Source organism: Catharus ustulatus, chromosome 5 (assembly GCF_009819885.2).
Source record: "Catharus ustulatus isolate bCatUst1 chromosome 5, bCatUst1.pri.v2, whole genome shotgun sequence".
Lineage (NCBI taxonomy): Eukaryota > Metazoa > Chordata > Aves > Passeriformes > Turdidae > Catharus > Catharus ustulatus.
The window spans coordinates 58,009,067-58,036,092 of record NC_046225.1 but is presented as its reverse complement, the minus strand read 5'-3'; the positions used below and the strand labels follow the sequence as shown (position 1 = coordinate 58,036,092).

The 27,026-nt window shown below is 38.8% G+C and overlaps 1 protein-coding gene across 3 annotated transcripts in view; it reads right to left on the bottom strand.

Annotated features, from left to right (window-relative positions):
• The window catches only part of PPARGC1A (PPARG coactivator 1 alpha), a 369,209-nt gene that overhangs the window by 6,023 nt on the left and 336,160 nt on the right, over positions 1-27,026 (bottom strand). For all 3 annotated transcript variants that reach the window (XM_033059895.2, XM_033059896.1, XM_042779265.1), the window contains 9 exons: positions 26,593-26,715; positions 25,493-25,697; positions 21,403-21,448; positions 21,221-21,294; positions 12,539-13,451; positions 11,866-11,970; positions 11,336-11,456; positions 2,066-2,187; positions 1,560-1,711 (listed from right to left, as the gene is read on the bottom strand). In XM_033059895.2, the coding sequence (XP_032915786.1) occupies positions 1,560-1,711; positions 2,066-2,187; positions 11,336-11,456; positions 11,866-11,970; positions 12,539-13,451; positions 21,221-21,294; positions 21,403-21,448; positions 25,493-25,697; positions 26,593-26,715 (1,861 nt within the window). The remainder of the gene's footprint in view (positions 1-1,559; positions 1,712-2,065; positions 2,188-11,335; positions 11,457-11,865; positions 11,971-12,538; positions 13,452-21,220; positions 21,295-21,402; positions 21,449-25,492; positions 25,698-26,592; positions 26,716-27,026) is intronic.

The window sequence follows — 27,026 nt, the reverse complement described above, 5'->3', positions numbered from 1 at the left end:
GGGTTCCCTTCAGACAACTTATTTTAAACCCCAGATTTTCAGAGATACAGAGATGACCTTGGTTTCCATTGCTGAAGATAAGTCAAATCAAGGCAAGACTTCAATCTGTTTTTACTGTTTTTATCAGCCTACATTTCAACAAATGCCTTGCTACCTTTTATATTTTCTACATCAACCCTATATCTCTTCAGCAGTCAATTGCCTTTTCTTAGCTTTACATTATCTGTTTAGCCACTGAAGTGAATTATAGCATATTCATTGTGAACAATGCGTATCATCTTTATAATTTATTTTGAAAAGACATCAATTGGTTAGAAAAAATGTATCTGTATTCACTTCCTGAATTGTACAAAGCCGAGGGCAGCACATACAAGATTTCATTAGCACTGTGTTACAGGGTTATGCAAGATTTTAATGACTGTGGTCATTTACTCATAAAAAAATCCACAATATCTGATTAATATAGATTCAACAGCAAAATGTGCCTTGCAATGTTATTCAGAAAAGAGTATTTTCCATGGCTTTAGTCTATTTATGCAGGTATTAGGAAAGGTTTAACATTTAATGAATACTTTACATTTTAAAAGGTAATTAAATAAGAGGTGAGTTTATCATATATTGTAATATTACAGAGGCTGTTATGTTAGGTTGCATAGTCTCTTTATGCATATACTTAACATCAGCATTCCTGCTGTAAGACTTTGAACATCTCCAAAAACCCCTGCAAGGGGAAGCACGACACCCTGACTCAGAGCATAGGACAGAACCATACATTTTTGCCCAGGCAAGACTCAGACAGACCCAGGTGTGTTGTCACAGCCAGCATGCACACTTGGGACTGGAGTTATCATAGCACACTGGGTATGCATAAAGCTCCACATCATTGTAACTGCAAACACCAAGAGATTAGGTAAACTCTCCAAAGGCTGGAGCCTTTTACACCACAACTGGAAGGCCCTGCAAAGAGACACCTTCATAAATAGATGCTTATGCATGATTTTAGAATCACCAGTTGAGATCAGTGGCTTTTGCCACACTAAGGGTCAGATTTGGCCACAGATTTGGCCACAAGTTCTTCTAGTTTGAGCAGCTATGAATTGCATTCAATGAGTACCCTGGCAAATTCTACATCTACATCAGAATTCATGGCAAAGTAAGAATCATAAGAAGTTTTTGGGTTGAGGCATCTACTTTATTTACTTGTGTTTACCTCTCATATTGGAATCAAACAGTTACAGCAATAAATAGTAAAGTTTGTGGGAGGCTTCTGTGGTGCTATCTTTCCAACTTAGAAATGTATTATTGAATATTGGGCACTTCTTTTTGATAATGAGGAAATGGGTTTTCAAAGAATATTCACAGTTTGGAATAGTCGAAAGAAGCCAGCTCAGATTAGTCAACTTTTAAACTTCTTACAGCAAGTGAAAACCACTTTCATCAACACTCCTCCAATCATTTAAATGGTATCAGCAGTAAACAAAAAAGAAGCAAACCCTAAATTCTCATGAGTTACAGGATTCCAGTTATATACTTTAACTCACAAAGAGCAAAATACCCACCTAGGTCTGCATAGTTAGACTTGCAAAACTGCTTGCATCCACAGAAGTACAGCTCAAAATCAGGCTCATTTGACCTGCGTAAAGTGTATCCATTTTCAAGAGCAGCGAAGGCGTCACAAGTGTAGCGGTAGGTGATGAAACCATAGCTGTCTCTGCCATTGAAAAATACAGTTGTGAACAAAAGCTGAGAAGAGCTAACACACATTAGTGTAACCCCTTTCTGAAAGCAAGAACTTGCCAGAGACCCAGCAGTGGAAATGCCAGAAGTACTGCATCCATTTATCAGCATGATTGTCCTGTCATGCAGCTAAATACTTATTTCTGGGACAGGAAATTCCAACTAGCAAGATTAATAAATAAGGATGAAAGAAAATAAGTAAGGTTTTGAACTCAGCATGTCATCTGTCATAGGATTTATACTGGTAACTCCCATACCAGTAATCTTACTGCCATAGCTTTTTACATATGGCAGATCTCAAACAAGAAGTAATCTCAAAAGTTCCTACCCATCATCCCGCAAATTTACTGTGCACTCCTCAATTTCACCAAAAACTTCAAACCGGTCCCTCAGTTCTGTTCGGGTTGTGTCAGGTCTGATTTTACCCAGATAAATCACACGACGTTCTTCCTGTTGATAAAGAGCAACCGGGAAGGCGTTTTTTTTAACAAATGTGTAACAGAAATGAACCTATACATACATGGATGCAAATACACACACAGATGTGCAGAGGATGCAAAATTACTGAAACAGTCTTTTGTGGAAGACCTACTGCATCTTGCAAATACATGAAATAGTTCTCTCCTGGAAAGCGTCTAAAGTGCTAAGCATCTAAGGGGCACTTACATTTCCCAGGTGGTGTGTTCCTGGAAGGGTTCACTGACTGCTGTTACTGTTCTGGACACTGAAAGATGCTTCCCTTTGCATCCTACTGCACCTTCTTCCCTCTCACCTTTTCTACCACTTCCCCTCCAGCAAACTCTTCCAAATTAGAAACTCCCTTTCTCTTGCCATGTATACAATACTCAGCAAAACTCATCTTAGTTGCAGAGTAGCATAAAGTAACACAATAATTGCATAAGAGTACCACAGACATAACAAAACATATTACAAGCATAGCATTGTAAGCTCATATGACTCAACAGCTGATTCATCCCGCAATCCTGTTCCACCATAATCCATACCTTAAAATAGAGGGAAAACTGTTTAAGGTTGTCACCCCAGCCAACAACTAAGTACCACACAGCCCCTAGTTCATTCCCCACTCGCCAGTGGGACAGGGAGGAAAATCAGAAAAAGGTGAAATGCCTGCATTATGATCAGCTTAATAAATGAAACGAAGTGAGACATAATAACAGTAATAATTATAATGACAGTAAATGTAATGAAAAGGGGAGAGGGAGGAATAAAACCCAAGAGAAACAAGTGCTGCACACTACAATTGCTCAGCACCTGCTGACCAACACCCAGCCCGTCCCCGAGCAGTAGTCTGCCTCTCCCAGCCAACTCCCTCTGGTTTATATACTGGGCATGATGCCATATGGTATGGAATATCCCTTTGGTCACCTCAGGTCAGCTGTCCTGGCCATGCTCCCTCCAAGCATCTTGTGCACCTGCTCCCTGGCAGAGCATGGGAAACTGGAAAGCCCTTCATTTAGTGTAAGCACTACTTAACAAGAATTAAAACATTAATGTCTTATCAACATTAATACTAAATCCAAAACACTTTCCTGTACCAGGCTACTGCAATGAAACCAGTATTTGGTCCAAATACTGAAACCACGATTTGGTCCAGAAACCACGATTTGGTCCAAAAAATGCATTTTATTAAAATAAATATTTCAAGGGGAAAAGGAAGCAAAATATATCCCACAGTCACCACTAACTTTTGGTTTATTCAAAATAAAAACCACTTGACTGAAGTCCCCTAGGCTAGAGTCTCTTCTGCATGTTCTTTCAACACTTGGAACAAAGCATCAGATACTTTTATAACAATCAAGTCATGGTCGTATCATTCTTTCCTTACTGCAGAATGAGGGAAGGACTAGAAAACCCTTAAAGAGTCACTTAATGAATTTTAGGGTGAACACTTTTCTGAGGGCAGAGCCATTTAGTGAGCTGCAAGAAAAGAAAATGGAAAAAGGAGATCTTTAAAACACCGACCTTAAGGTAACCAGGGCAAGGAATCACCAGCTCTACATAGCTTGGGTGCTCAGCCTTCCTGTCTGTGACTGCCTCTGGCCTGGCACTACTGGCCCTGCTTCTCACCCCTTACACACCCACACAGCAGTCCCATAAATCAAACCACCACCACATTCTCAGCTGGCGTAAAACTGTCAGTCAGTGGAGCAATGTCAGTTTAAACCATCAACTTTGGCACCTGAGACTTGTGCAGAATTTAGGTGCTGGATGCCGAAGGAGCTACACTGACTGCTGAGAATTCATGACTATCGTAACCTGGAGGTGCCTAAAGGCTAATGGCACCTCAACTGTGCAATGCAAAAGGCACTAGGGACCTAAATATAGACTTGCATTCCTGCTCAGAAACATTCTAGCCTGAAGAGACAGGTAGTTTATAGAGTCACAATTCAGATATAGCACAAAATGTATCTTTTCCACGAGTCCCCACAGAAGCATAAAGCACTAGTCATTCTTGGACCACGGACAATACAATTGAGATCAGAACAAAACAGGTAAAATCAGAAATTATATTGATGTCACGTCTTTACTTGTTTGAGTATTCATTTGAGATAAAGAGACCATCAGAACTCTTAGTTAGGGGTGCTAAAAATCTTGTCTTCTTGTTCCCAGGAGAGCACTTTGCTCTCAGGAACTATTTAATGCAAAATAAATAAACAATTCCTGCAGCAGGAAGCCAACACTAAAATATCTGTCTCCCAACAGAAACTCCTTCTTACTAGCACACTCAGTAAACTATTATCACTGACTCTTTTCTTGGCCACACAATTCTCAGCGGGTCAGATCCAGCTGATCTAAGCTCCTGAGAAAGGAAAGTTTAAAACTGCAGAAAACAGAGATACAAGAATCAAACATTCCTACCCAAAAGCCCTACCTACTAAGGAATGGTGCAAGAATTACCCATGTCATTTATAGGTCCCCGGTCAGCCCAGTGGAGTCCTTGGTTGCTCTACCAAAGTATGCATCAGCTTTCCTTCATCGGGGGGATTAGGTAAGGATCTCATTCAGATACTTGAAACTACTGCCTCTTTTGATTATGTAAGGAGCCAAGGTGAGCGCCTTGATAGTCCTCTGTAACCATGCTGGGACACACACATCCACTCGTAAATGTTGCACCTTCCAAAATGCAGGGTCGAAAAGCTGCCCATGTTCTCTGCCACAGCAGTGCAGTTTGGAGAAGCTAACATGGCTAAAAGAAGGACTTATGCTCATGGGTAGCCATACATTTAGGGCACAAGGGTACTTTCCAGACAGCTGCTGCTTTTTATCTCTGTCTCCACTGTGTCCCAGTGCACAGCCCTGACCTTCCTGACAGGAGTTTGGGTAGGGCTTCTGTGAACCAGGGACTGTAGAGTGCAAGCTACAGAAATCTGCATTTATTCCATTTTCCCCATTCTAATTCTGCTTACTTTCACTATGGTTGGGTGCCATAAACTTCAAAAACAGGAAAATCTGCATATGCACAGTAATTACTTTTTCAGACTGTTTTACCAAATCAAGGATTTAACCGCACTGAAACACTTGATAAGAAACAATTCCATTGATACTTGCTATTGAACCTAAATGACTGACCAGATGGAGCAGAACATAACACAGCAGACTGCCTAATATACTTTAGCTGAGATAATACATCTCAACTGAAAAAAACATAATGTTTCACTCACTGACATGGAGATTGTTATATTACGGTGTGATGGAAATATCTATTGCACACTCTTCCATAAGTCTGTCTGCATGCCTGTGCAATTTTTCCTTCTTCTATCCCTCTAATAACTTTTATATCTCTAATATCCCTTTAAGACAACTGTAATAAACCAAAACTGAACAATTAAAAAAAAAGCCTGTTAAAGCACCGTTAAGGGAATAAGTTAAACCTGCAAAATTAAGGAAATTCAAATTTAAAGCTGAAATGCACCATATGTCCTCCAGTGTGCATATATGAGAAGATGGGTTCAAGTAGTTTTTTAAGCAGAGTGCCATGATGGAATAAGATACCAGAGAACACAGGATTCATACAGCATTGTCTTTGCCTTGGTTAACTTTGGCTTACTTAAAGCAACTATGAATATTAATATTCACAGAGGTGCCTTCCTTTTATTCCCATTAATAATAAGAACTATAGAAGCCTCAACACACCTTTAAATGTTAAAGACTTTTTCTGCCAATATGTGTAACGTCTAAGTCTATATGGGCATATTAAGTAAGATGTTTACTGCAGTTGTTAGAGGACATGATAGATGACTTGGAAACGTAGAGAAGGGCAGAAAAAAGCTTTTGTTTTCAATTTCATATGGGCAGAGGGAATCTGGAGGAAACTCCAGAAGCTACTTGTTCATACTTCCCTCCCAAAAGTACGTAATTTATTTTGCATCATAAGCCTTAAATGTTAAAAATACTGCCAGGTTAAAAAAAAAAAAGAATAGTCCAGCAACTCCCTCAGGCCTAACATGTCTGTCTTCTTTCATAATCATACTTGTTCTTCATCACAGTAAAAACATCTGAATAGAAAGATGTGGCAGAAAATCTCGGACTGACAAACAGTATTTTAAGTCTCAAATGGAAATAATAAAGCATTAAAACAACAAAATATGAGAAAACAAGACTGGGATATACCTTACACACCTAAGGCTCAATAAAGGGACCACTCATGCTCTAAATATTGACTGATCTAAGGCTCTTTTTGTCTTGCAGTGGACTCCTCCAAAATTTTATTCTCTTTGTACTTCCTTATTCCTAAGTCTTTATTTCATAATTATTTCACTAAACACAAACCACTAGATGTATAGTTTTCCCTAGGGTTTTTTTCCTTCCTCCCCCAACAGTTGTTAGCTTTGCCGGCCCATGGTGCTGCTAAGCAAGGCCCATGGGAGCTGAAGGCAGCCACTCAAGAGGTGCTGCTGCTCCCATTTTTCCTACCACTTTTTGCCTGCACATCTGTAGTGCATACCCAGTTCTCCAAGAGCCAGGTTATGCTTTATGTGAAGCTGAGAGAAGAAATCCAGGAGCATTTTAAAGCTGTTTTCTGTTATGGGCTTGTAAAGGCTCTGCTGCTCGCTCCAGCACAGGTGTCTGGCTGGGTGCACACCCCATTTCTGTGCTGCCTTCCATGCCAAATGATTTCTCTGCCAGTAGAGACTTGAAGCCATGAAGACTTTTATCCTTAGAGTTGAAGGCCAAATACCATTTTAAAAATGCAGCGGGATTGGTTGGACAGAGTTGCAAAACCAGAAATGCTATGGGTGGAAAAAAGCCATTAAAGCTTAAGCTTCTGATGTAATAATAATGAGAAAAAAAATTCTTTAGATAGTGTAAAGAAAAATTAGTATGGTCTGTGAATAAGTATGAATGGCAAAAGTAAAACTCAGAAAAACTGGGGGGAACAAAAGAGAACAAGGTAATTATCACATGTTGCTGTGTGGGTAACCAAGGGCTGAACAGTTCCGACATACTCCATGGTGACTGCCAGAAAAATAATGATGGACCAGTAAATCTCAAAATTTAGGTAGAAACATATACAGCAAAATTACAGTACCTGAGATCTAGGCCATCAAGATGAGCAACAACAAAAACTCCAAACTAAATATACAATATACATTGAATCCTTCGTAAGTGGAAATGCACTCTATTATAGGCTGACTCTGGTTTTAGACTTTAGAGAAGGCAACCACTCATTTATGAAACCACCTTTCTCCTGCCTTCCTGCTTCAGAGCAATTTATTTTCTTTGAAACTATGTGTTTCTTTCCACTGCAGTGGCCTCACAGCACATTTATCTTCTGATGTCTGTAAGCTCTCTGGGACCAGGATTCTTGATACTTGTCTCAGAGAGGCTGTCAGCATTTAGGAATGAAAAGTAGTAATGTTAATTGTCATTTTCTACTTGAGTATAACCTGATTTTGTTATACCTCTTGGCAGTAGCCAGTGCACACAGTAAAAGAGCTGTGTGAAGGATGTGACTGTAAGTCAGTATCATGGCAAGAGTGGCCAGAGTGACCACAAGAGCCACAAGACCAAGCTGCTCATCAGAGAGCTTAACCTCCAGCTCTGGTGCACCATACCAATGAAGAATCATCAACTAGTGACTCCAGAATTGGAATGTGCTAACTATTTCTGGTGCCATGCTTTGAAAAGTATTTGCCACATGGTCTAATGAGCTGCTGGAGTAAAAGCCCACACAGCTCAGAAATTTCCTGGAGTGTATCAGAAGAAAAAAGGGCACAAGGACTCTTGGCAAATCACTGCCACCTGCCTTGGCTGGGAGTTGGATCCCAGTTTCTACAAAGCACTGTAGACTGTGTTGTCCTGCAGTGCTCCTCAAGTCTCACATCCCATGTGTCTCCACTATGATCTGGCTTACATGGTTAAACAAGTCCTGGTGGCAGACCATTCTTACGTTTAGTGAGGATCCATGCTAAAAAAAAGTTGTGACCCGGTGAAATAAAACAAAACAAGATCAAACTAAACTATGCTAACATTTGGTCAGTTAGGAAAGTAATCAAAATCAAAAGTATAAATGAGTGAATGAATGACTGACCAAAAAAAATTTTAACTCTCTAAGTACCTTGTAGTCTCAGTTTGTATTTTTCAATCATGCCTGCTCAAAATTAAGACCTCAAAAGGCACTGAATCTCCAGAAACTGGAGAGGGGGAAAGAAGAAAGGAAGATGAGAAGAATTATCACACTACCTCTTGAAGTCAAATCACCTGTATACAGCTGTAAGTCTAGACAAGAATTCAGGAATCTACACAGGAAATACTATCCCAGGCTTCTAGCTCTGAACCTTCTGCAGTGAAGGTGATGTATGCAAGACTGAGGGGCAGCCTTCAAACATGCTTCAAGCATGAGCACAGGCTTCTAAAACAAGCCTCCTCAGCATTCTGTCAATATGTCTTCACATCTGCCAAAATACAAGCTGCCTGCACAGAGTACATTGCTTCACATATGGTTTTGACAGATTAAAATATGTTAAAATATTTTTTTCTCATTTATTTTTCCTAGGTTTGCCATGTCTGTTGTCCCACAGCGACTAATTTTAGATACTGCTTTCACAGCACCTAATGACTTTTGGCTCTCTCATAACTTCTGCTCCTTTTTTACTGTGCATCCTTTCTACAACTAACTCTTGAGATCTCAGCATGATGCTTCTCATGAAGAAAGTCACCTGCCCTGTGCAATAACTGAGGCATTAGTACTGCCCAATCTTTGGGCCACTCTTCTAACAGTATCTGGAAGTATGTGGCCATAAATCAGTTCTGGCAGCATGAGAATGGGCTAGAAAGAAAATAAAAAATTCCCCAAGACATAGGGCAAAGAAATCTAAATTTATGGGACTGTAGAAAGAGCTCAAGGAAAGAGAGAGAGGACATTCTCATGGCTGAACGATAAATGAGTTGATTCCCCCAAGAATGAAAAGAGCAACACAAAAGAGACCCATAAGCCAAAAGGCATAAGAAAAAGAGCAGAGAATGCTAGAAATCATACAAATTTTATCACTTAATTCATGAGATTGAAGATTTTCTTTTTCGGCTGTCTCCTAATCCTTACCTGTCTTCACAGGGTATAAAATAGCACAATTCAATATAGATTTTTTGAAGTAAAAATGTTGGTAGACTTTGGATGAAGGAGTCTATAGGACTTAATCTACATTTCCTGCAGAACTCACACAGATGACTGGATTTTAGATTTTTTACCATATTCTGTTTATTGGTATTTATTTTTAGCTTTGATTTATTTATGTCTATTAATAAATAATTCTATTAATTAAGTTAATTATAATAAAAATGCTCACTTTAGAAAGAAAATAAATGCAACCTTGGTTTTGAATTGTCTAGAATTTTTAATGCAGTATGATGCAGCATATCTGAAGCTTTTAAAGTTTCTGTTATTTTCTTTTTCCTTTTCTCTTGATTAGCTACTTGCCAAATATTTGTTTGTTTTAAACTAAATTAAATTTTCTACCTCCTCAGCAGGATTCATGTTTATTTATATGGGTAAGGTACAGTAATTGAGAAGTAGCAAGATACACCCATGACAGAAGTCTGCTTGAATCTCTAATTTGTGGTAGCTCTAAGAGAGAACAGCCAGTGTAAGTTACAATTGCTGGAAGGTAGTGTTCATCTCTAAGCAGATGGAAGCCAGATATTTCAAAACTAACTGCAACAATTGACTTAAATATGGCCCTGTCTGAAGCCAAACAAAATTATTCCATTGCCTTCACTGCATTTCAGAGCAGCACAGCAGAGCATGTTATAAATCTCGCGCTTTACAAAATATTCTCATCACCCACACTTTGTAGATAGGACACCTGAAATGGAGAAAAGTGAAATGATTTGCTGAAGCTCACTAAGAACAACAGTAACAGAGACAAAAAACAGACCATAAAGTTGTCTGTTCATTCCCAGAAGTCCTCATTGCTGTAGACTATGCCAGTCTCTGTCAATCCCTACACAGTCCTGGTTCTGTAGGTGCATTAGGAGAAATGCTGCCAAGTCTGTGACAAATCACCTTTTGTTGTAAAGTCCACTAATGGCACTGGGAAAAAGATCTATTAATTTTGGTGACCTCTGGACAGAGCACTAATGGAAATCCTGGGAAGGAAGATGAAGTATCCTGGTCTGTACCAGTTCATGCAAGAGCCAGGGCACAGCCAGAACAGCCGTGTAGGCACAACCATATGGAAAGAGCAGGACACAGAAAATCAAAACGTTAAGGCGAGTCACCAAGTGGGCTTAGCAACTTTTACAGCAACAGATTTACAGCAGCTCCCAGTTTAATTTATCAAAATGCAATTGCCAATGGGGAACTCAAAAGGGGCAAAAGCCACCCATCCATTTAATAGCCATTCTTCCTTCTGTCCTACTGCTACAACAGCCAAGAGAGTTGCTTATCCCCACATGGTTAATTTCCTTTGCTTCAGGTATTTCAGTTGTTTCATAGAGAACAGTGATGAACAAAATAATTAAATAATATATATTCATTATGAAAGGGCCAGTGCTAAGTGACATTTTTTAATTGCATCAGGTCTTCAGACTATTTTGCTAAAAATAACTTGAATATTAACCAAATCACAGTCACTGAAAAAATTATAATTCAAGTCAAGTCTTTGGATCCCAGTTTTGAGTTCTGTTGTCTGCATCCTCTGTATAAACAATTAGACACTCTGAGAGTTCAGCAATTGCTATATTACCTGACTCCTTATTTTTCATAAGTCTGGTAGGTGAACAACAATATAAAAGGCAGGTTCACTTATAGATCTGTGTAAGAAATAGACTTGTTCTCTCCTACTAGTGTATTGTCTGGGATCACCTTTTTTTCTACTAAGTTCTCTTATCTGTTCATTGGGAAAAACTCTGTGAGCTGCAATTTATAGAACCTGAAAAAATTAGTACTGTGACACCAAAACAGAAATTATTATGAAAACACGTATTTGCTTAAAATGAAATATACTAAGAAATACACGTAAGCAAATTTCTGTCTTTTTATAAAAAAAGAAAGAAAATAAAGACTGAATTCTAGCATTAGAATCTATGAAAAGAAACAGATCTATTTCAATATGAAAGTTATCTTTATAGTGCTTACAATTGCTTTCTGCCTCTGTCTCTCCCTTTGCTTGGCCCTTTCAGATTCCCGTTTTTCATACTCTTTGCGGTATTCTTCCCTCTTCAGCCTTTCATGCTGATATTCCTCATAGCTGTCATATCTAGGAAACACAACTTAGTCATCAAATCAAGTACCTGCATTTGTGAATGTAAAATTAGAAATACAATTTCTGGAATGCTTTATTATCCCCAGCCACTAGAGAAAGGATAAGAGGAAATGGCCTCAAACTCCACCAGAGGAAGTTCACGTTGCACACCAGGAAGAATTTCTTCGCTGGAAGAGTGGTCAGGCATTGGAATGGGCTGCCAGGGAAGTGATGGAGTCGCCATTCCTGGAAGTGTTCAAGAAATGAGTGGACGTACTATTGTTCAGGTGACATGGTGGTGTTTAGCCAAAGGTTGGGCCCAATGAACTCAGAGGTCTTTTCCAGCCTTAATGATTCTATGATTCTACAATTGTCTCCTGAGGAACAGCTGCAGAGCAAACCAAATGCAGACCAAAGGCACTACCTGGGTCTGCGACTGTACGGCGATCTGGACCGCGATCTTCCACCTAGGGGAGAACTTCTGTTTGCTCGGTGTCTACAGTGGCTGGACTCACAATAGCAACAAGATCTGCAGGAAGAAACACATTCACCTCTGTCATTCCATTTGAGTCTATTGACACCATTTTCTACCTCTTCCCTGAACTTACAATTTCTTCTAAGATACCAGTGGGATTTTCCAGTGACAGTTTGCAATCTTCGAGTCAACTAAGGGCCCTCAAGTGATTTCCCCCCTCCTGGTCCTTCAGTAACGTTCCTTATTGAGGCTAACACAGAGCAGACAGTCAGCCATTGTCAACACCATCTGACAGAGGCTGCAGCAAGATTGGCACCAGGCAGTTCACAGATAATGGGGCAGGTTAACTGTGTACATCTCTCACCAATTGCCCTGCCTCTGACCTGATTGTCTCCACTCAGAAAGCGTAAACCTGGCAAATGTAAAGGATATTGGAAACAAGCGTTTCTGTAGTAAACCCGTAACCTTCAGAGTTAATCAGCTCAGGAGCAACAGAATGAGTTGCACTGCATTAAGTTATTTCTTGCTTTTTTTTCTTTTTTTCTTTCCTGTAAATTTCTTTATGTTGTTGCTGCTCGTCGTATTAACTACAGTGACCACACATGAATTTGCTGTACCATACCTTGAAGAGGATCTACTACAGGGCGACCTTGATCTCGATCGGGAATATGGAGAACGGGAACAAGACCTGCGTTGAGGAAAGGACCTTGATCTAGAGCGTGTCCTTTGGGATCTTTGAGAAAATAAGGATTTGGGTGGAGACACTGAATCTCTGCACGGAGAGTTAAAAGAAGAGCAAGAAGGTGATACATCAAATAATGAATAGGCTTGTGTCCCATCCCAAGGGTAGCATAGTTTATCACTTTCATCTTCACTGTCATCAAACAGACCATCCATTGCTAGTCCTGAATTTATAAACATAGGTAGTTTGGAGAATTGTTCATTACTGTAATCACTGTCCCTTAGTTCTCTGGTCTTATCTGCTTCTTCATCAAAAACAGCTTGGCTGGGGTGACCAAAATGCTTATTCAGTTCAGCCCGAATTTCCTGGTCTTGGAGCTGTTTTCTATTATTACCATGGGATCCCTGCTTATTTGTCTGTAAAGTCTCTTTCTTGAAATACTGGTCTTGTTCTAAAGAAGAACAAATCTGACACTGCCACCCAGGTGAAGAATCCTTAAATTCTGGTTGTCTGGAGTCCTGAAGTTCCTGGGATATTTTAATGTGTATTTCCGATTTTGAATTCACAGATTGACAGTAGTCATGGTCACCAAACAGCCGCAAACTGGGCCGTTTTGTCTTTCTCTCCTCATGTCCACTGGACAGTACTGTAGTGTTGCCAAGCTGTGTGTACAGCTCAGACTGGTCTGGACCCTTCTTGTTTGGGTTATTTCCTTGAGAACCAGAAGACTCACTATAGCGGGGCTTTTTTGAAGGTGGTACAACAGTCTTGCATGATGACTTCAGTTTAGGTGAAGTCCTAAAAGGATTATCTTGGTTGGCTTTATGAGGAGGGGTCGTAGGTGGAGTTAGGCCTAAAGGGAGTAAAAGGAGGTACAGAATCCTTTAAGCACACATACAATTTCTTATAAATGTGGCTCATATGCTTCTTAGAATAGATACAAAGCAAGACCCATTCTATGTCACTTCAACACTGCTAATACTGAGAATAAAACTACCAAAGGTCTGGTAACAACAATAGCAATAATACTAATGCATTGCCATCAATTGCGAGCATAATTTCTGTCCCTCCCCTTCCTCCAAGACATACGCCCCTCTCTCTGTAGATTTTTGATAGAAAAGATCAAGTGATAAAACCCCAAAGACGTTTTTGTTAAATATAAAATAGATTTTGATGTAGGAATGAAAAGTCAAAAGACTGGCACCATCAAAAACATAAAGAACCTAGCAAAGAAGAATGTGGATAAAAGCAAGGCCAAGAGAAATAAATGAGTGGTACCAAAGGACACAGACTTAAATGCAATGAAATACAGACACCCTAACTCAGTGGCAATGACTTTTTGTTTCCAGAGTTCATTATCTTAGAAAACCATTGAGAATGTGTGTCTAATACACTCCTTAACCTTAATTAATAAATTTTGCCTGAAATGTGGTTTTGCAACTGAAACCCAAATGAATGGCACCAACAACTGTAATGAACCTTTGCATTTAGAACTAAATCTTGGTGAGAATCATGCAGTAGGGAGTCAAAATGAAACAGGCAAGTCTCAGTATTAGCTATTAGGTTAGTATTAATTATTAGTTCAGTATTCAATAACTAAATATATTGCTAACTAACAGGGTTATTTATGTAACTGCAATAGTTTATATCACGGTGATGAGACACAATTGCAGGAAGGACTACAGCACATTCCAGTAAAGCCTGGGAACTGAAGCAGCATCTTCCCATTATTTTTATACAGGTAGAATATAACTTCCAATATTTTCTATAGAAATCATAGAATTTCTTCAGATTTTACAGAAGCATAATCCCAGACATCAGGGCAGAGTAACAGTAAGCAGTAGACACTGTTCAGGAATAATTTGTCTTCAGGAAGGCGCTTAATATGTTATGTTTGAAAAATATGCTTCTGTCCAATTGACAATAATTTAGTAATATATGCTTAAAAATTAACAAAACAGATGGAGATTAGGGAGTTCTCCAAGGTAATCCAGACCATCCCTAAGCAATCCAGAGGCTCATGCTGTCCAAGAACACTTCTAGCCCAAGCAATGAACTTTCCATTAGTTCCTTAGAAGGAATGAAAAGAGAGGGCTGACAGAGTTACAGGAAATGTGTGTTTCAAACACGGCTATAGAGTTCTGGTTTGTATTTTTAAACATGCAACTCAGCTCAGCAGATCAATGCAAATGGAGCATGTTTTATAGCATTTTGCTGTAAAGAAGGAAAAGCATTCATCAATGCACAGTGCTCCCTAAGGAGCATAAATGCAGACTGGGAGTCCCATTGCATTATCTGCAATGAATTTCTTTCAGAAAATAAGAAAATAGAAGTACCAAGGCATGAATACTTGATGTGAGAGACATGCTTGATTTTGTCTGAGTGTTTGGAAAAAATGGTTACGAGTTATCCATGGCTATGCCTAATGTCACAAAATTCAAGGAAACGGAGGCAAAGATTATGGCACCTAAAACTCTAATTACCCCAAATTTGAATTTAATACTAAAAACACTTTGTGCAGTCATCACTGTTAAACTATTTCCTCTAAACCCTCACTTTTTTCTTTCTTCTTCCCAAAATTTCACTTGAGACAGCCCTATTTCATACCTTACACACCTCTTCACTGACAAATAGTTTTGACTACCAAGTGAATTTTTGCTAAAATTAAGAGAACAATCTGATTCAAAAATCTAGAGTAATACTTTCAAAGTTAAAACTTCAGGCTCAGATTGAATGAATACTTCAGTAAACAACTTTCTAGGAAAAAAAAAAAACAACTTAGAAATTACACTTTTACTTGTGAAATTACACAGCCTATAAGAAATTCTGGGGTTAGTTACTGGGTTTTTGGATGTAGTTTTAAAGAAAGAGTGAAGCAAAAATATAAGCACTCCAAAATGAACATGTATATTTAATAATTTCAGGCAAAGAAGCCCTAGAGATAATTCAATATTCAAAAGAAATTCTTATTTCAAATTCCACTTCTTTAAAGCTTGTCCTGGAAGGAAGCAAGTAACACATAACATTTCCAGAAACCTGACAAGGAGCCAAACAATCTTCAGAAAACAGGGGGGGGAAAAGTACCAAAACAATGTCTCACAAAAAGTACAGACTGAGTTAAATTTCCTGGCACTTCCCTTGCTGGCAGAACAGGGCTGGGACTGCCTAAGAAAGGGCTTCCTCGTGGCATTCTGGCTTTTTTCCTGGTTTTTAGCAGAAGCAGGAAGTGCACAGGCAAGTAGAAACAGATAAAAGATGGAAAATTTCCATTTAACTTCTGAACAAACCTACACTGGGGGATGGAAGAGGGAGTGAAGTTTTGAATTCACGTCACTACTACAGAGTCCACCTCCGGAGTGTCCCATGACCAATCTCCAAACTGAATCCTGAGAAAACCAGCTGGCTCACACTTGTTCTTCTTCACTCCAATCCCTGGTAATCTTCACTGAGGGCCATGATCCCACATCAATGGCATTACAATATTCTGTAACCACTGGATTATTTCACACACACCAATTTCTCCCCCAGTGTGTACATTTAGGGGTTGACAGTACAAGGTATATTCTGTACACTCTCTTGAACTTAGCAGGTTTTGACAGATTTATGGAAGGACAGATGGCCATTACAGGCTGAAGGCTGACAAGAGGCAGTTCAGAGCATTGTTAACACACTTGCACAAACTCTCAGCACTGCAGCGCTGTGCAGAATGTAATTCAGACTATAGCTTTTTTATTGCTGCCTATTTTCTTTTGTCAAAAGAGCCTGCTGTGCACAGCAACAAATGGCTGCCATTACCCAGAATGTAATGGGTGTCAGACAAATCACGTAACACAAACAATCAAGAGTATGTAGGTCATATTTCAACAGAGCACAACCTTAGCAATATTTATGATTACTGCATTGAAATGTGCTCTATAATAAACAAGTACCTCTACATCACTCACACTTATGTACTTCTGCACAGCAAATCTGTTAGAAGTGGTACATACTCTACAATCATCCCCCTTAAACAGTCTTTTTTCTTTTTAAAGTAAAAGGCAAGTATTTTTTCATGACATGCTATAAAACCATTTTCTTTGTAGGGACTTTTCCTTAATTGAATAGCTTTGGTAAATGGTACATTTGCACTTTGCCTTGTTCTGTCTATATACTACAGACTCACTCAGTGATCTTGTGCTAGAAAACAGCATACATCAAATTGCCAGCACTGCTGCCAAAGCAGCACCATCCTCCCTGCATCTGTGCAACAAAAGGTGTTTGCATATGTGCCAACTCTGCCACCCTGGCCAAGCAACTTCTTTCCAGAAAGTCTCTGGGAGAGTGAAACTACTTTCAATACCTTTCAAAATTCCACTTTAAAAAAAACCTCATAGTGTAACTCATTTAGCTCAGCTAGGTTGATAAGCAAAAATTAGGGGAGTGCCATGGCATTAAAAGTGACATCTGGACTTCTTAGGACTGATTATCAATGTTGTTTTATGTAGACACAAATATTTCTAAATCTCTGCAGCAACTCAGCATTCAAATGTTTGATGACATTTGCTGTGTTTTGAGGGGAGTGATAATTAGTGTCTTTTGGGGAACGCAGCCCTGGAACCTTTCTACATGTACACTGGGCTTTTGAGAGGCATTGAAAATGAATTCTTTCATACTTTTGAGTTTGAAAATGGATTGTCAAGGGAAACATTATTTAAGAACACTTTAAACACTGACCACAAGGTAACAACTCAATTCAGTAGAAGAGTGTATGGCACTAGATTGTAGAAGTTAGGAAAATATAATAAAATTAAATTGTCATCATATAATAAAAAACTATATGCTTGTTGAATATTCAGTTTAATCCTGTTGTCAGTGCTGGAGAGAATAAACACAGATCCCTGAAAACATCAAATAATTCACTAGATTTTATTCCCTCTGGACAACTCTCTCACATCAAGATCTCACATCTCATTTTATCTGAAATCATTCTGAGGTCAAAGAAGCTCTTAAATGACAGATTTTAAGTATTTGTTCTGACAAGTAAGAGGTAACACAAACCTAGAGGTGGGCAAATAGCAGGGTATCAGTATCCTCAACCACGGCCACAAATTCCAAATCACTCTTTAAGCTGATTGTGTACATCAGCTTTTCTGATGGCAGAAAATACAGCTTTTTCTGTCGTCTTTTCAGAAAAATCAAATTTTTCCCCAAGACCAGTGAGGAGTTTTACACTACAATAAATTGCAGGGATCTGTATCAAATGAGAGACTTTTCACCAAGAGGGTGGAAATAGTCCTGTAGTTACTTATTAATCCTTAAGCATGTAAACTGACTTCATGAACTTAAATGGTGACTTTGAGTATTTAGGTGCGAAGGTTTAAGAAGACACAGAGAGAGAGATGAATTAGAAGCCATGCTATCTAACACCTGACATTCAGAAGTTTGTCTAAGACAATCAAAAGTGTAAAACAATCATTGAGGAGCCCTGACTGCCCAGAGGAACACTGCCACCTCCAGAAAGTGAGTCATCCTCTTTGTCCCTGTGCTTGCACATTCTCATCTGTGCCCCCCCCATTCTGACTGGTAACAAAGAGGAAAGAGGTGACACAGAACCATCCCAGATTTCTGGAAGACACTGGAGAAGTTTAAGCCCATGACCTCTCAGCAAGGTTTTGGTAATGCAGCTGGCTGTGGAAGCAAAGAGAGATGGAACCTCTTACTCAGAAGACTCATCTGGCACAGGAATTTCATTCACTACATTATCATCACCTGGGACTCCCTCCATATCATGATGTTCTGGTCCAGCTTCCTTAGAAAAACACTAGAATAATCAGCTTCAAGAAAAATTACTGTAGACAGCAATGGACTTAGGACGCTTACTTAAAGTGCATTGAAAGAACTCTTATGTGTGGCATGAAAACACTTCAAAGAATATTTGTTCCTAGTAATTTGACAAATCGATGTTTTGACAGTTATAGGGAGGACAAAGTTGCACTCATGACTACTAACAAATCTGTTGTAAAGCAAGATATAGCACTGGCAAGAGAACAGTTTCAGTTTGACTTTAGATACATGAATCCAAAATGTGTGTGTGACGAAGATTGATGGCTCATGTGGGAAATGTTTTTATTTATTTATTTTTCTGGTTTATAGTTAATTCATCAGTGAGGGAAGCAATGTTGTTTTCAGCAGAGAGATCAAGAGAGTTGCTATTTATATTAAAATACTTTGTGCTTCGATAGTGCAAGCAGCACTGCTAATGGTCTTTTCAATTCAGTAGTGAGATCAAGGTAACTCCTATTTAAATTATAATAAGTAGTGCTTGTACAGTGCAAGATGCCCTATATAAGGACAATGAGCAATGTGGTTATCTGGATATAATTTTGAGTTGCCAGGGTCTCACTAAAGAACTTCAAGGTATTATTAATCACTACTGCCACTATTTTTTTCCTTATTTTATTTTTGGTTGTTTTTTAAACTGAAGTGGGTCCCAATTCTGCTATGATTTACACACACATGTAAGTAAGTTCTTCAGTACTCCAGGTTATTTCTATTACATACTTTGCTGCCAGCACAAGCAGACTCAGGACACAGCACTACGGCAGTACAAATGACTTAAAAGACATGAATATTTTTATAAATTTATATACATACATTAATATAAAAATAAAAACTATCTGTATATGCAGGCAGAGATTAATAGAACTACCACACGATCTCCTGAAATGTCCTCACCAGGCATTGTGAAGACCAGAGGAAATGCAACATGAAGTCCAAGAGCCAGTACACTGCTTGGTAACACTGCCCAGCTCCCTGCCACACAACACTCTTATTCTTCCTGAATATCATCAGTTTATTTCCTAGCTAACTTCTAGTTACTTCCAGAGGGGAAAAGAAATCCTAGAATCATAGTACAGCATTCCTGTTTACATATGTGCCCAGTTGTGCTGCTTTCCAGCTTGTGTTGCTTTTTTTAAAAATGCACCAGGTCTCCTGGTGATGTTGTCCAAGCACTACAGAGCTGTTTTGCTTCCTGCTCTGTGCACAGCTGATGGAGCGGAATGAATCTGGTAATACCAAGACCATTCCTGTTGCCACTATGGACGCAATACCAGAGGACTGTCCAGGGGTCAGACTGACTCCCAGTTTCTGTCTAGTCAGCTGATGGGAAAAACAGGCTGCTGACTTTTTGGCTGGGAGAAAACACTGCTTCCTTCAGTGATTTCAACGGCTGCTTGTACCACTCTGCTGTAGTCACCTCATCTGCCCCTTTCTGCTGGCAGCGCTAAGCACTGACTTATCCATGTGCTTACAAATGGGCACCCTTGTGCAGACTTCTGTCCAGTAGTGATGGAAGAGGCTTCTCCATGCTTCACTTCACTTCACTTATTGGCACTGAACAGGATTATCCTCCTGCATACAGTGAATTTTGCCATGTTTATATCAGACTTGCAAAATGAAGATGTATAGGAAGAATACTTCCTTTTGCCATGAGAGGAATGATTAAGACTGCAGGTTTGCAGGAGACAGCAGGGAAAAGTGTTTATGTTTTAATGCTGAACTAATGCAAAGTTTTTGAAAAAGTAAAATGATGGTTGTAGGAAGGTGAAAGTCCAGTGTACCTACCCAAACCCAGCTTGGGCCTGCTGCCACTGAATTCAGGAGCAACAAGCTAATTTGTTGTACCTGAAGACATTATTTTGCAATACAACCCTCCCCCTCAATGCTACAGATCATATATTTTACAATCTAATGCTATCCTAAGAGAAACACACGCCAAGTACATCTCTTTTTTTTCGATATTACGCAACTGAGAAAGAAAATGGTCTTGGCAATAGCTCAGGTGGAGTTCAATGTGTTCTTTTGTGCTTGCTTCTGGACACTTCAAGAAAATAGAGGCAAAACAGAGTTCAGAGGAAAGCCATAAAACAGATCTGAGTCTGAAGGAATTGACTTCAGCAGAAAGAAGAGCAGACGAATTAAATGAATGATTAAATGGGTGACGTGTGAACTAAACCACTACTTGATAAAAAATCCTACAAATCTTCAAAAGGTACAAATCCAGGGATCAGAAAGGAGGAGGAAGATAAAGGGAGGTTGTGTGAAGTGTGTTAATGGAAGAAAAAGAAAAAGCAGGAATACAAAATGAATACCACTTTTAAAAATTACCCCTAAGCTACAGAACAGTTGTTCAGTGGTAGAGGAGAAAGTTGTTATTTGTGACATATTAATCTAGAATGGACAAAGCACTGAAACATGCAGTCATGTACAGCCCTAGACCGGATTGGAGACAGACTGAATGACATAACTTTTGTATCTGTAACATCTATTACACTGTGCTGTGGGGTTTGTCTTTGAAAGATGGTGCTCAGCAGTACACAAATCTATGGGGAAATGGAGAAATATAACAGATAAATGGTTTCATTCATATTTTCTCAGAAATTATGCTCTCCTGTGTAGGTTAGGAGCCATATTTTCAAACACATTTCTTCTCAGGTAGCTGGATAAAAAGGAATGTTAAACTGCACTGAAGTGAATCTACTGGAGACTTCTGTGAGATCTAAGCATACCTGTGGTATAGTAAAGCAAACAAACACACACAATCCATGCTTAAAGGAAGAGTCATCGTTTTGCATTTCTCACCTGCAGTTCCAGAGAGTTCCACACTTAAGGTTTGTTCAATAGTCTTGTTCTCAAATGGGGAACCCTTGGGATCACTGGAAGACAGGGCACATTTATAAAAACAAGCTGAAATGGAGTTGCTGTAGCCAAAATCTACTGAATCCCCCTCCCTTTTATAAATGTTTGCACTTTTTAGTACTTACTTTGGTGACTCGGGTGTCAATGGAAGTGATAAACTTGTTGGTTTGGCTAAAGGAAAAAAGAAAACAATTATGCAATTTTTAAACACTCTGTAAAGTATACTGTAAACATCTCTTTATACTTTGGCACTGGAATCCTGTGGCAGTCAGTTAGGGCCAAGCTCTGATAGTTCAACTGCCATTTCAGCATATCTCAGATAAATAAAGAGACTCATCCCAATTCCTTATTTACTAGTACCAAAAGGGCACCTAAATTTCAACAATTATTTACACCAACTACTGTACCTCTGAAATACAGTACACAACCCAAATGACAAGAACCTTTCAGAAGAAGAGTGGTACATGTTAAAAATCAATGAAGAACTCTCCAGGATACACTGTGAAAATGTTATTTCTCTCAGTGTTAATTTAGACTACAGTTCACGTTTTATTTGGAAACAGGAGCAGCAGAATAACTACAAAGTAACAGAACGTTATGAATATTCAGTTAATTTTACTTCTACAAGATACAATTTTATATATAGCATTGAGAATAGGTTGTTTCTATGAGGCCAGAGTCCAACCAGTTACAGTCCAAATTTTTGCAAATTATCCTGCAAACTATGACAAACCACGGACATAGTCACAGATGGTTAAAAATGAGGTTGAAGCTCTCAGCACTACAATCCTGACATACTCAAAAAACAAAGCTCTGGCCATAAAAATGTAAGTCTTTGCAGCTTTTACTCATGCAAAATTGTGTTTTCTCACACCAAGCCAAGAATCAGGATATTGTAATACAACTAAGATTCCTTTAAAATCAAAAATTATAGTACTTGCAAATTTTACTTTTCAGAAGTTAGATTGATGTTTTAAACACAGAGAGCATTGTAGCAAGAACAACAGCAGGGGATCTCTTCTGCAGATTAATTACTTAAGACAAAATGTTCCCCTTGAACACTCCTGCACTGCAGATCTTTTGTCCAGAGTGTCACTACTGCATATTTCATATTCATTACAGGCTTGGAGCTCCCATCAACATTAAGGGATTTTATATGCAAATTGATTACTTTTATATGCTCTAGAGCATTCCTGAAGTAATATAACTTTTTAAAAAATTAACTCAGTTCTCAAGAGCTGCATATTGTTTCTTCTCCTCCCCATATGAAAATAAGAAATGGAAGCTCAGGTGTTCACCTCAGGTTCACCTTCCTCAGAAGTCAGTGCTGGAATGAGGAGACTCACCTCAATGAGTTATTTGTCTGGTCCAGCACAGCCACTGATTACACAGGTGCAGTAAAACTGAATGCAACCTGACACATCTTTGTGTGTAATTTATATACATCTAAGAATCCTGATGTTTGCTTGTGGCTACCTAGAGGTGAAATTGGCTTAAAAACACATATCTTGCAGTAAGGCCCTGGAATGAAGTTTTATACAAAGGCTTCCTTTCTTTTTTTCTTGTTTTGATTTTGTTTTTTTAATAAAAATCTGCACACTCTTAAACAATTTAGGCTAACAAAGCTGAATGTGTAAGAGCTATTTACATCTCTAAAAAGTCTCTTTCTAGCTCTTATTAGTCCCACAGAAGAGTGCCAGATCAGAATATACACATATTAAATTCTGAAGCAGTGAGGCACAGTGCAAATCTGTCAGAGATGGGCACCGAACCAAGGCATTATCTCACACTGCCATGTATTAATTTTAGGCAGACATCACTGAGCTCTCCCACTGAGAAGTTTGCATACCAAAACACCCAGTTTTCTTATTGCTAGGCAAGACCTTGACCAAACACTCTTTCTGCATAGGATTCATACTCACATACAGCTATTGATAGTGTAAATATTTAGCCAAGACACTGTCATTTTCCATGGTGCCCATTTATTAGAGTTTCAAGGTCTGGGTTTGGGTTTTTTCTTATTAAAAGAGTTCACATCAAGTTGCTTGTCCCTGTAAATTGAAAACATTCAGGTTCAAAAGAACTACGTTTCCTCATGGGCAAATTTCAGTGCAAAACCACAGATGATCTTTGGCATGAATGCGTTTGTGGACATTCCCGTGGGTTTGCAATATGTTTGCAACAGTAACCCTAAAGGAAAATAACATTCGACTTATCCTCTGTGAGCCTTCCCTAACTTTGAAAGAAAATCTCACACTGTGATAGTTTTTTAAAACAGAAGAAGCCAATTTTCTTCTACTTTTGATTAAATATATGAACCAATGACTGCAGGTCTGCAAATATCAGGTAAATTTACAAGGTTGATTCTGTATGAATTGACTATCCAAGCTGAAAGCATTATATTCTTGTATTTGTATTATATGCAAATCCATTGATATCGAAGTTATGTATTGGTGTATAAGGCAAATTTGCTGAAAAAAAAAACATTCCACAAGCCTGTAAATTAAAGTGGAAGAAAATTACAGAAGAAGGTAATTTCTCTCTTCCTGCAAGTTCACCTGCAAGACCACTAAAATCACAGTCATGTGTTAAGAACAGTTGTTAGCTATATGTCCCTTTGGACTTTCATAACCTCTCCTGCATGCTGTTTCCACAACCCAGTGTGTCCTGACTCTTTGAACTGAATCTACACAATTGCTCAGCTGGGGGAAAAAAGCAGCTCTGATCTGAACAGAAAGACACAAACGTATGTTTGTGTGCTCATGCATCTATGTATGGGTATAACATACATGTGCACATAGCATGTTATACACAACACACCTCATCACCTACCACCTTAACATCCAATAGTGTTAATAAAGCCCCCTGTAACTTCTGGCAGCTCTGATTTTCAGCACTATTGCAGCAACAGATCCACATGTAGGGTTCAGTCTGGATTCTGCTGTGAAAGCAGACTGCTGAAGCCATCCAGAAGGTGTGGCAGTTGGCATAAGGAAGCTTGAGGGGCAGTTGGATTTCCTTCTTACAAGAAATATTGTTCAGATAATTTGAGACCATAATGGAGAAAAACCCATACTTTAGGATGCCAAAATGTACAGCTGCAAGAACAATATTAAGTGTCAGGAAGGGAAGACTATTTTTATTAAGTATGCTTATACTCCCTAGTGCAGAATGTGAAAACAGATTTGATGGAGGCTGAGATGCAAGAAAGAGGGAGGGGAAAAGAAGAAAGAACATACAGTTTACAACTGTTGCTTTGAAAATACCGAACAACACATTTAGGGTCGCATCCTGATCTCTGTTGCAGACAGGTAACTTCCACTGACTTTAGTGGAGTCATCCAAGATTGCACTGATAAGTCTGAGACAGGCATGTAGCCTTCCAGATGCCAGGCCAACATAAATACATAGATGTAATTTAAAGTAGCAATAATTTTTAAAAGCTCCCTTTGGGTTCGTAAGCTTTTACAGCTTTCCTTTATCTTGGGAAAACAGGCAGGGGAAGAGAGGGAGAGGAAGTGAGAGAGGAGGTTCTATGTTCTTGAATCTCTGTCACAGAAGCTACTTGTAATATAGACTAGTTTTTTACACATGAGGGAATACTAAAAGTCAACACAAATGCTTAGTTTTGATCATAAAGAATCCAAAAATGAGAGCGAAAGATCAGGATGGCATCTAAACTTTCAACTATTTACAAAATAAAACTACAAACCACCATTCCAGCTTTAACAGGAATGACACATTTATTGTTTTCTCTGTAGCAGTGAGAGCACTATTTATTGTCTCTTAAGGGCTACGTGGCAGGTTAACAATGCCTTCAGTTTTACTCCAGCAAAAGAGAAAGAAGTTCACTAATGAACTGGACTGCCGAGCTTGTTTAGGGGTATAATGATTTCTTAGTGGTACACTTCTCTGTGAATAAGTATCTCCAGTTAGCTTGATATATTACTGTGTGGTATTTGTTAAACTTTTCCTGAGATCCTTTTCTGAGGCTTGGGGCAGTAAATAAGAGAATCAAATATGTCTAAGAGCTAAATCTAGTTAACTAATCCTAACTTCATTATACTGTTTTAAAATTCTCTTTACTCAGTAGAGATGCTGGATTTCCAATACTAATCCAAAGAACATAGGTATTGAGGGCATTCCCAACCATGGTACTTCAGCTTCCCAGCACTACTGCTGGTACCAAAGCTGTATTCTGTAGTCCCACACCTACCCTGCAGATGATTTGTCTGAGACTGCAGATGGGGCTTCCTTTTGGAGGCGCATTTCTCTTTGCTGCTGTTCCTGTTCTCTGCTGGTTTGGTCTGAGGAGGATCATCATTCGTAGTCAGATATTTGAGAAGTTCAGAGCAGGGACGTCTTTGAGGCTTTTGCTGTTGACAAATGCTCTTCGCTTTATTGCTCCATGAATTCTCAGTCTTAAAACAGGGTAAAATAAAATAAAATAAAATAATAAAATAAAATAAAGCTAAAATTAGTGAGCTGAACCTTATCAGAGTGGATATAGGTTTTCTGAAGAGATGAGATTTTCAATGAAGTGTTCAGTCTAAGTGTACTAGATCTATGAGCTGTGAATAACTGTTTGCAGAACAAGGAAAGAAAATTACATTTAAAATTCCTAAATGACATTTATGCAGCTTTTTATTTCATTTCTCCTACATTGCAATGTTCCTACTCAGCAACATGTAACTAACAAGACCCTACAGCGCCTTTACTGTGAACAAAAAAATAAGCTGGTTTAAACCTTAATTTGCTGCTGATTGCTTGGGCCCAGTATTCACAACTCTCTTAAGTACCCCTAAATGGCCTGTTTTCAGTTACACTGAATGGCAAGACAAACATTGTTTAATACTGCCTACTAACAGAATTATGTCTAAGCCCCCCATTCCATCCAATCAATGTCTAATATACATCTTTTTGCCAAGAATCCAGTGTCATTTGTCTTAGCTCAGACAGCTGGGAAAATGGCAGTCCCACATCCTGGAGTCACTCATAAACAACACCAGATCATCAGCAAATTTTATTGCACCCCGTCCTACTCTGTGCATCAGTAAAGTAGGTAAGAGTAACAGACGGTGTGACTACAACTGAACTCTGCCAAGAGAAAAGGCATAAATGAAATATTCAGAGCATAAAAGAGTTCAGATGATTTTCTGGAACCCAGTCCATAACTCACATTTTTTAAAATTAGTTACATGATAGTAAGCATACTAATAAAATACATTCAGGTCTACTGCTTGTTTGATTGCTGAAAGTGTAAAAGACCTCATTACACTTTCTTTTTTTTCCTTATTATAAAGATTAAGTTTGTACCTTAACAACCACAGGGCTTGTTCTGATCCTGTGATTACTGTTTGCATGGTTTTGTGTGCTGAGACCACTGCATTCATTGTAATTTAGCTGAGTGTTGGCTGGAGCCAGCAAGAGCTTCTTAAGCTACAAACACATCAGGGAAAGGGAAGTGGAAGGAAAAGAGTAAAGTTATACATTTTTGAGGATTAAAATGACTTATCTACATTTTTACATAGTTACTTAAAGTTAGTTCTATCCATTTCAGCAAGCAAAGTACAATAAAACAAAAAGCAGGATTTGATATTCCTCAGAGTAAACAGATTTCATTTTGTTCTGGCTTGGCAGCACATTTCTGCTCCCTTTACTGCAGTATACCGTGGAGCAAGCAGAAATGGCAGGGATCCTGGATTTCTGAATCCATGGCAAAATGAAATTCTTAGTGATCTGTTTGACAC